This window comes from Pieris rapae, chromosome 17 (genome assembly GCF_905147795.1).
Source record: "Pieris rapae chromosome 17, ilPieRapa1.1, whole genome shotgun sequence".
In the NCBI taxonomy this organism is placed as follows: domain Eukaryota; kingdom Metazoa; phylum Arthropoda; class Insecta; order Lepidoptera; family Pieridae; genus Pieris; species Pieris rapae.
The window spans coordinates 6172450-6183714 of NC_059525.1; the positions used below are offsets into that span (position 1 = coordinate 6172450).

At 32.5% G+C, this 11265-nt stretch overlaps 2 protein-coding genes across 2 annotated transcripts in view; both read left to right on the forward strand.

The window, feature by feature from the left end:
* Nucleotides 1-2262, forward strand: part of LOC110995258 — a 69445-nt gene extending 67183 nt beyond the window's left edge. The window contains exon 6 of the mRNA XM_045631978.1: nt 49-2262. Coding sequence (XP_045487934.1) covers nt 49-209 — 161 coding nt within the window. The 3' untranslated portion in view covers nt 210-2262. The remainder of the gene's footprint in view (nt 1-48) is intronic.
* Nucleotides 2263-8406: 6144 nt separating this feature from the next.
* Nucleotides 8407-11086, forward strand: LOC110995252 (BPTI/Kunitz domain-containing protein-like). Its single transcript, XM_022262322.2, has 4 exons — nt 8407-8586; nt 9328-9516; nt 9724-9878; nt 10912-11086. Exons 1-4 carry the CDS (start codon nt 8478-8480, stop codon nt 11080-11082), a joined length of 624 nt encoding a protein of 207 aa, XP_022118014.2. The 5' UTR covers nt 8407-8477; the 3' UTR covers nt 11083-11086.
* Nucleotides 11087-11265: the final 179 nt, after the last annotated feature.

The window sequence follows — 11265 nt, forward strand, 5'->3', positions numbered from 1 at the left end:
TTCTTTAATATAAATTCATAATTTATTCAAAAATATTTTATGTTCCAGTAACGCTCAACGGTGGTGCATCGAAGACGTTCTTAAATTGGTTTCTACTCATCTTGCTCTTTTTTCTTCCAATGGTAATGGCGCAGGACTACGATTTGTCGTATTATGAGGACACTGACGTTAGCCAGGAAGATGCCGTTGTATCTTTACTTGGAATATAAATATATAAATTATTATTTACGATATTATTACTTTACGGATTTTAGGCTTTAAATTATAACAGTTATTTAAAAAAAATCATTTTTTTACACCGTATAAGACAAAATAGGGACATTTTCGCATAAATAATCTTGGCCTTAAATTAGTTCATTTGTTTTTTATCATCATTTCATACTTTATACCGTATGATAGGCCCGTTTAGAGTATGAATTTACAAATGACACCAACGGAATTCGAGCAAATATAGGGCTTAAGGATCACAGTCATTCATATATAAGATTTAATGATATTTACATTGGGTTTACACAAACAATCATTTCACATAAAATAAATATATAAAACTCATTTCAGTTTCTAGTAAAATAACGAATAACTTAGGTCACAAGCTAAATTGCACGTTAAATGAGCACATAGAAAGAGTCCATTAGTGCACAGCCGGGGATCGAACCTACGACCTCAGGCATGAGAGTCGCACGCTGAAGCTAGTAGACCAACATTGCACTTAACTACTCTTTTCAATATTATTAAACCAACCTTTAATAGCGTTGAAAAAAAGGAGCTTGACTCGTATCTGGCGTTCATAGAACATCTTTCATTTTCCCAATTACCCATTTTCTGGAAGTTTCGGTTTCGAATGGTTGACTTTATAAAAAGACCGGGATAGTCCCGTGGGACGAACAACCTGACGCGTCCCTCGCAAGTATATGCTTAATTAATGTATTGGCTTTTAACTAGAAATGTACTGTTTTCATATATCCTTAATTTATCTTTTGATTTCATATGTGATCTGATCATAGTGTGACAATGATAATGACTAATTGAATAATTAAATTTTACCACGAACTAACTATTAAACTTGTTTTTAAGATTAATATTGAGACTCGACAACGCGAACTACAAATAAATCAGCTGAAAACCTTTATTGATATGTATTTTGATTTTACATGACATCTAATGAACATTGCGATAGAAAAAATCCATATCCAGTTTTTTTTTACTAAAAAAGGTATCAAGGTATAAAGACCGGCCGGGTGTCCATAGGCTGCGGTAGTTAGTTACAAACGTGCTCTCAATTATATATATAAAAAAATCTTATGTACTGAGTTATTGGAGCACAAATATCACGAAACTATCAAAGCCCTACGGTATAATTTCTAAGTTTACGTTTAGAGATGACTGATTTTTACATGAATTAAAATATTGTTATTTTTTTATACTGTGTTATTGTTTTTAATTTCACATGTACATATATTGTAAATACAGCGTTTAAATTAATAACATTTTAAGATTTGCCTTTTGCAGTAATAATACTTTTCATAAATTATATAAATGGCAAAGGCTTAAATCAGTCTTCTTAAATGTCTGAAATTCGAAGTTTCCAGAATAAATTTAACGTTATCAAAAATTTACGCAAAAGGTTTATCTAATTGGAAAATCATACAAAATACTTGCTTCAAACTCGTAATAATTTTTAAATAATGTCGTAAAAATTGTTAAGCTTAAATAAGGAGTTTTATTATTTGATACGGTTATGTAGCATAGCTATCATTATTTTTTAATTCTTTCTGTTACATAAAACATTTATAATACGTTTCGAGTCTGCCAGATGTTGTTATAAGCGATGGTGACGTAAACAATTGAATGATGTACATTGCGTGCCTTTAAAAAAGTTATAGCTTATACTTGTCAGCACTCAGCAGTATAACTCGGAAGGGTGTTTGGTTGCAGGCCTGTTATGTACGGTAACGATATAAAACTATTGTATTAACACTTAAATGGAGGTAATCCATAACTATACTATCTAACGACCCGTAATCCGTAGATGTTACACATCTCTTATTACGGAATTAGTAGTAAAAAATACATATTGATTTTTTTATTTATAGAGTACTATTTTTTATCCGGGTCAACTGTAAGTATTAAAGTAACAAACTTAGGTTTGCGAATTATTAGTTACCAGGAAAAAACCCAGGTTTGTTGACTACATTGAAACAAAAAACGCAGCAATGCATACAAGTCAGCAAGTCAAACGCCATCGACTCAAAATCTATTATTGAAAAAAAAATTATGCTTGTATTTTTTAAATCTCTAGAAATAAGTCCCAATGACTCACTGCTTATGTCACTGCCCAATGCCCCAGGTTAACTGCGTTGCATCATGTTAGGATTTTGTCAATTAAATATTTCCGTATAGGTCCTTTAATTAATGAAATGTCAAGTATATTATTATTTAATTTGCATTTCAATTTACTAAATACTAATAGATTATACTATATGTCTTGCGTCCGTTGACTTAAAGTATATATGGATTTTTAAAAGCTATGATTATATTAGTACATATTTCTCGTAGTAATTTCCTTTTATAGTAAACAGTAAACTAGTTGGCTAGCTAATAAGTAGTTTACTTAACTATATTTTACTGATTTGAAGATCCTTAATGTTTGTATCTGTTGAAACTTGTAATGCCAGTTCATTACCAGTTCTTCTCTTCCGTTCTACGCCCTGGATTTGAGAACTGGCAGTAAATGTAAAATTAAATTCATTTAATTTTTTTTTTGACGTTCATAAGTGTACATTGTTACCTACATGAATAAATAAATTTTGATTTGATTTGAATGATGTCAGCATAGCGCTGTAGTATTAAAAACCGTGCTAAATAAATATGGATGGCACTCCGTCAACGAAGCATTGATAACGTCATTAGGTTAGGAATCAATTGGGAATCGATAAATTGGGCACTTTAATGGCGTCATATAAGCTTATAAAAACTTATTACATTCTTGTGACGTAGTTTGTTTCATTATTATACCTTCAATGTTTTTCACGATAATTTAAAGAAATGATGTATATATATTTTTTGATCCTGTTTCTTTTTTTGTTCTTGCTTATTACACTGACTGAGATGCAACGTAGTTTACACTCAGTATATACTTATGATTTGCACGAATCTTTTTTACATGGCAATTTTATATGAATTTTTTATTGAATAAGGAATTTAACTTTATTACTAAGAAATCGAATTGTAAATATATTAAGTGCAAATAAATGAAATTGACACGAAACTTTGTTTTATTCTATAAAATTTCTTAATTTAATTTAAATATAACTTAAACGGAGTATTTATAAAAATTTCTAGTAACATAAAATGGATGTGCATATAAATGAAAAGTTCTGGATGAGGCCTTTACCGTATTATTAAATACCAAAAAACAAAACAATTATATAAATTAATATATGTACATCGTTTTGCATTATTGCAACGCGTAAAAAGTTGAGAAGTTTTTATTAAAATTATGCCACGTGTTCATAAACTTTATTTTGAAAATATTAATTAACAGCAAATATAAAGTTAACATTTTAGTTTTATAATAAATCTATGATAAAAATCTGTTGTTTCTTAAATACTCGTTTCATCATGAACGATTTTGAGGGGCTTTGAGGCCCAAAAACATTTCTGCTAATTAAACTTTTGTTCTAAAGATAGTTTTTTTGAAAATTTTTCTATGTCGACAGTTTAAGGGTATATATAGAGTATAATTTATTTCTCAGTATAGAACACGCAGAGAGACCATAAAATAAATAGAACAAACTAATTGTGCCCAGCGTCTCCGCATAAATGAGCCGAGAATTATAAAAGCAATGCAATTAGGAGCGCGCTAGAAAAATCAAATTAAACCTCTAATGAACAAACATAGTCCATGAGTTGGCTCCCTGTAGGACGGCCTGGGCTAACTCAATACAGAGGTATTTCTTTAAATATGCGCAATGACTTCAATGGCAACTTAAAAAAGATTTTTCAAAAATATACAGTCAGATCAAATATTAAGCGTTTTGAAACATTATAAGTACGAAGTTCTAACAATTGTATGCACTTCTACGTATTAAAAGAAAGGCAAATGCTGGGCTGTTGCAGTCACAGTTTTGCTTGGACATAGACAGGTCTAATATACTATACGTAGTGTCATATTTGTACGTTAATTAAAACGAGACAGGAGACAACGCACAAAAATACTAATGTATTTGAGTCAGTACAAATGATCAGTTAGTAATAAAATTAAAAGTCCCACGTAAAGGGGTTTTACAATATACATTTAAATTTAAATTATTCGATTTTGCGATATATTCGATTATGATCACAAATATTACGGTGGGTAAGCTTCTCACAGTATAGTCGCCATCGCCGTGAATTGATTTGATAGCTGCTGAAGAGATTTCTTTTAACTTAAACCCTGAACTGAGTTATGAACTTCTGGCAAGCTCCTAAAAAGGCACATAATACTTACTAAATATATCCTACAGAATCACCTAGTTCCAAAGTTTTAATTGTCCGGTCGACATCATATTCACAATGTACGATTTGAATCTAGGATTTCTTGTATCAGTTTATAATTATCAAATGTATTATTGCATTAGTCTCTATCCACAACCTACTCTACGCAAAAGTGTTCCTTCCGTAGTTGCATAGTTTGTCGCCGCGACTTCCGGCGCGGTATGCCACAACTTCAGCTAAGAATTTTATGCCCGCCCCGGAGTGGGTCATTGCGCTTTGAAAGGCTTCGATCGCTTTGAATATGAAATTTACTTTGCACACTTTCAGTTACATCGTATGCCATATTTTAGTTGGCTTGCTTTGCCATTGCGACTAATTAAATATTGCGCGCGTTTCCTCTTTAAAAATAATTTTAATGTAAATAATTAAATATCGAGGGTAGATGCTCAAAGTGCATATTTAACCTGCTATTTAAAAGATAGCATTACCTTACTACTATGTCTTTGATGGAAAACGCGGCACAGTCAAAACCTTGGTTGAATTTACCTCGAATTTTATTTCTATGTTAAAATAAAGAGATTTATCTAGAAAAGACGTCGGGAAATTTTTCCAGGTGTTTGCAAAATACAACTTGACACCTGGATTTCCTTATTGGCATCTGAATTGTTTCGCTCGGAGAAATACGGATTTGGTTTGGTATGGGTTATTTTAAGATTTCTTTACGTTTTATTGAAACATCTTGAATCGAGGACTGTTATTTTGGTGTTTCAATGTTAATGCTAATTCGGACATGAAATTGAAGGCGGTTTTAGAAAAGAGCAGAATTGACCTGGTGGCGTCAGCGACTCTCCTCCCTGAGATCGTAGGTTCGATCCCCGTCTGTGAAATAATAGACTTTCTCCCTATGTCCGCATTTAACATTCGCTCGAACAGTAAAGGAAGACATCGTGAGGAAACCGGCTTGCTGATACGGTTACTTAAATGTTTATTTTGTTTTGTATACTATACATATCGTTTAAATTTTTAATAGCAAAACAGTGTTGCTTTTAAAACAATATTATTATATAGAACTCTAAATGCAATTACACAAAGAAAAGATACGGCGGATGGAGAATTCTCAGGACATCGCAAGACATCCTTAACATCAGGCAGGATGGGCGGGCTGATGAGCAGGAAGGCCTATGAACATTCTCAATTCCAGTGGCCCCGCGAGTGAATAAATTCTTACTATAGTAAGACAATACAAAACATATATATTGTAAAACAGATACGAAGATTCAAGTATTTATAAGTCAACACGAAACCATTCCCGTCACTATGAAATAAACAAAGTTGTTCTTACACAAAGCCAATTATTAAACACATTATACAGGTACTAAACTGCCCTTATGTCGTATGTAAGTTCAGCCAACACATTAACAATGCAAATGTAACCACTGCTGTTCTGAATTTCATGCCGAATACATATGGTAATGGAGTTTTAGTAAACGTCAGATGTAAAGCTAAAGAAATTTACACTCCTAGATATTTTTAATGGAAACGATGCGCTGACATTTCTTCTAGAATAAAGAAATTGGGGATGGGTTTACAATTCAATACCTTGAATTTGATTATACTGAGTATGTACGAGTCTAAGCGTCCAAAAAACGAATTATTATCTAGTTCGGTTAGGTTAGGTTAGTACATTAATATTTTTATTTTAAAAAACTGTCCAAAAAACTAATTATTATCTAGTTTGGTTAGGTAAGGTTAGTATATTTATTACGAGGTATTGAATTGTAAACCTTAACCAGAAATTGTCCCAAGAGCATGACTCGAACCTTAAAAAACCCCTTAAGTTATGCGTTCGTCTAACAATTGTAAACCAATAGATTTTACTTTCAATTGGGCAATTCTACGCAATTAACGCTTGCAAAGCGTACGTTGGCCTTTGACCTAAAAATCAATGGCGTGTATTAGAAGAGTATTGATTAAAAAAACACTTACCGTTAATACAGAAACCTGAGGGAATTTAAGATGTTTTTTAGAATGAACAAATATTGATTAGCCTTTTTTAGTTCTTTATTTTTTAGACTATATCTGTGTGGCTATTACAGCAGCATGGAATTAATGCTTGTAGGTAACGTTCACTGAATTTTTTTATTATTTTGTTCTGATGATTTGTAGTTTCGGCCAACGGCGGTGATATAAAAGTGAACGCGATATCCAGACTCCAATATTGGGTTTTAGTACTACTGTAAATATTGAAAATCTAAAAAATACGACATAAAAATATTTCTTTTAAAATTAAATTGCTTGGGTCAAATTCACATTATTATTGTCACTACACTCTTCCATTCTACTTGTTGGTTTTCATGAAACTTTGGAAAACACCATCAAAGTTGTGGTTTGCCGACGCCATATTGACAGTTTGAAGAGTTTCGTTTCGAGTTTGATACTGGCAGAAAGTGGAATTAAATTAAAATTAACAGTCAACAGGCTAGGAAATTAATGAAACTCATCGATCCAAGTCATTTGGCTAGATGTTTGATTAACTAGCTGAACATATTTCAGGCCGCTACTTAAACGGCGCCGTTTAATTTAAAGGCTAGGCTGTTAATTAAACGGCTTAGTAAGATAGTTGGCTACGAAATAACCGATCCAAGTTTGCCGATGCAATTTTTTTTATTTTCTAAACAGTCGTAAAATAATTCAATTGTAAAAATAGTATATTATGAATGAACTGGGAACCAAGACAGGTATTTGTTACTTAAAAGGGTTTTGAAATCTCACAATTGTAACGCATACTAAAAATGCAGTCACAATTTTTTTTTATTAATATTTTTTATTCAATTGACAAATAAATAAAAAAGAGCGTACCAATTCTTAAAAGGTCGGCAACGCACTCGCGAGCCCTCTGGCATTGAGAGTGTCAATGGGCGGTGGTACCACTTAACATCAGGTGAGCCTCCTACCCGTTTGCCCCCTGTTCTATAAAAAAAATTGACGTACCACAAGCAAGGGTTTATATCGCTATCACTATTAGAAATTAAAGAGTACCAGCGCAAAACCCACGGCTATGATCAAGAACATAAGCAAAACCTCTTCTGGTTCATAGGTAGTAACGTAGTATTACATGTTAACAATTTTTATTAGAAAACCCACATCAGATATGGGTACACCACTCATTTCGGGTCTCCCTTAATTTATGAGCCCACGAAGTTAATTCTCGCGCATTGTTTAAAGAAAACTTTGCAGAAAGTTAGGTTTTACACGGGTTCTCTTAATTTACATTCACATGACTAAATTATGAGATTTGCTCAAGAACTCGAAAGCGAATTCCTTTGTGTAATAACATATGAAGTGTGTTCTTCAATGTTGCTTAGATACTTGAATGGTGTTATTAAGTTTTCATCAATCCTTTCTTAATGTGAAAGCGAACTATCGCCCAAAGTATAGTAATTTTTCAGTAGAGCTTTTTTTATTCTGTGTTTGTTATTGGGTATAACTTAGAAAGATGTTTTCATATTTGGATTAATTCTTAAATTTGGTTGCAAAAATGAATGTATCAAATACGGCACCTCCAATTTAAAATAATTATCAAATACTAGCTGCCCCTGCGAACTTTGTTTTGCCTTAACATTATTTTATGCCTAGGCTAACATTTGAGTAGCTATATACCAACAGAAGGAAAATATTGCTATCACATAGAGATTATTTGCTATTCCGGTATAAAAACCTTAGTAAATACAACAAATATCTCAAATTTTCTCTTCATAAACCTTCCTTAGATCATAAAAAAAAAATTTTTTTTGAGCTTTGCAACATACTGGTATACTATTGTGATTCATCGTTTATTTATATATTGATTCATATAAATTTTCCTATATTCGCAATAAATACAACTATTTTAATACAAGGAATGAATATTTGATTTATAACAATAAAAACTACAGTTACAATCATAAAATTTTATTTGAATTTACTCGAACAATAAACTCAATTGCACGATATGTTTAAAAATGTTACTAGTTTTAATAACGATTTTTATTCAAAATATTTTGGCGCTTAAACAAAAGTATAATACGTACAAACAACCGATTATACGGGTAACACCTTATGTGCCTGAAGGTAATGTATCATAATAAATAATAATCATCGAAACTTCTTTCTTCACTTCAAGGGTCAAATGGGCTCTCTTGCGTTTACCTTGACGGCATAGCCTTGGCTCTGAATAAGACTGTTAAAAACCCTGGGTCTTCTTCGACCAAACGTTATCCTTCACGTAGAGGAAATCAGCCGTAAACTTCACGCCGTTTCTAATGCTCTAAAACATCTCTCTAATTTTCTTCCTATCCGCACTAAAACTGTGTTAGCGCAATCTCTTCTGCTTTTTATTCTCGATTATGCGTACTCATGCACCTCTGATATGAATGAAGAGCTACTTGACAAGATCGAACGCGGTATCACTTTAGCAGCTTACCGTATCCCGTTTATCTTCAAGGATACTGTTCAATGAAAAAGGAAGTAAATATAAATCTGCCTCATGGCCTCTGTATCTGTTCTGGGACATACGTACGACTAGAAAGCCTCTTACTCAACTTAATGTGACTGGGCCGGGCGTCCAGAAACCTTGTCAGATAACACAAGATTTACAATGACGATATTTTGTGCACAAGAAACATAAAATAAATGACGATAAAATATATATATACGCCAAGGACAAACACTCGTACAATAGTCAAATAGATGCCCTGTTTTTAAAATAAGGAAATAAAGATGAAGTGGACTCCAATAACTCATTATATAATAATATAAGTCAGCTTAATTCGATAGGCTGAATCCAAGTTTCATAATTTTCTACATTTTCAGTGATCGACAAAACATGTCTTTTAAACCCAGACAGAGGGCCGTGTCGCGGTGAAATTATGATGTACTACTTTGATCCGAAAACAAAAAACTGCTCAAAATTTTTTTGGGGTGGTTGTCAAGGCAACGGAAATAGATTCGATTCAAGATACGATTGCATTCAAAATTGTTTGAGGGCTCCCGACGGTAGACGTGCGTATTAGAAATATATTGAATTACATTATTTGACTTTAATTAAAGACGACTACTAACTCTATTAAAAATTGTTTAGCTATTGAACACTCAACTATATATTTCGAAGTAAACATACATTTCATCAAACAAAATCTAATGAAATAAAATTCACTGTTGATTCAAAAAAAAATGAATCATAATATTACGTTTTTATATTTTTCCCAGGACAACGACCTAGGTGGTGCAGCCTCACGTTTGATTATGGATTTTGTTTCGGATCTCTCACGAGGTGGTATTATGATCCCATTTGGAAGGTTTGTAAAGAGCGAATATATTCGGGCTGCGGTGGAAATAAAAATAATTTCTATAATAAGGAACAGGTGAGATAGAAACACATCAAGAATAATATTTTTCTATAATTACTCTTTCTCGTATACTAAATTGTATGTTCACTTTCCTGGCCCAACAAGTACATTGCAGCAATCATTTTCGATACATGAATGTTCACATACGTGACTCCCATATTATGTTAAAATTAATCATGTTTCTAGTATATAAGAAGCTTAGCAACTATAAAATAATAGAGCTTATTTGGAAGAAAACCTAAAGTGCAAGTGAATAATGTGTACATAAGTGTTACACTTTATAGAAACAGAGACTCTATGAATAAACTTAGTATTTCATCTAAGTCTAAATTTAGTAGTGCTTTTGCAATAATTCAAATAATAACAAAAAGTGATCATTAGATTTTAAGCAGACTTGTATGTAGCTGATATTAAACCTACTGATATTAAGCGAAACTTTTAAATTTATTAAATTAGATAATGTATATTAAGAACAGTGCGGTCCTCAGCGAGACACATCTCTGAGGTCAAAGGCTCGATCTCAGCTGTGTACCAATGTATTTTGTCTATGTGCACTGGTTTGTTGGGTGTGCAAAAAGCATCGTGAGGATACCGGCATGCCTTAGACGCAAGTTGCCGGCATGGAAAGCTGATCACCATGCCTATTAAAAACACATTGATCATGAAACAGATACAGAAATCTGAGGGCGAGACATAGGCTCGATTATTCTTACATAAATTATATTTTAAATGAGTATTTAGAATATGTAATAGTGTTGTGGTAAATCACAGAACAGATTTTTAATTTGGTTTTGACAGATCAGATGTTTATATTTTCCTTTGAAAAATTGAAATGTAGAGGGCGGGTAAGAGTTTCTTTCCCGTTTTTCTCAGAACCAGGCCTTATGATAGTTTTGCGAACGGATGGCGTAGTCTTGCTCTTTCATGAATTTTCTAAACAATCTTGACATTCATAAGCATGCCCTAAGACGCATATAAACTGAATAAACGTATTATGATTTGATTTGAATTACGTTGCGCATGTTATTGCATATAAAACATTTTTCAGTGTGAATCGATATGCACCTATCAAAAGGGTGTTTTGAAATCCAAGTCGACGAAGAAAGATAGACTTAAGAAAATCCTAATCATAAACCCTATAGGAGCGACAACAAAGCGAGGGAAGTCTCAGCAAAATACTACTAAACTCTGGAATATAACAATTAATAAAACTCCATAAAGAACTTTATGTATCATTTTTAAAAGGGATCCTCAAAAAATATTCATGAGATAAACAATAAGGAAACATCTTTGCCTCTATTTCTGTAATCCTTCAAAGTCTACAATTGTGTTATAGTTATTTTATCTTCTAATGTACTACGTTCTTCTTACGATGTGAATAACGCGCAGTATTTTGCTGCAG

Coding starts and splice junctions, on each gene's coding strand:
- LOC110995252 (XM_022262322.2), top strand. CDS start 8,478: ATGTTACTAGTTTTAATAACGATTTTTATTCAAAATATTTTGGCGCTT. Junction 8,587..9,327: donor AACACCTTATGTGCCTGAAG/GTAATGTATCAT, acceptor CTACATTTTCAG/TGATCGACAAAACATGTCTT. Junction 9,517..9,723: donor GAGGGCTCCCGACGGTAGAC/GTGCGTATTAGA, acceptor TATTTTTCCCAG/GACAACGACCTAGGTGGTGC.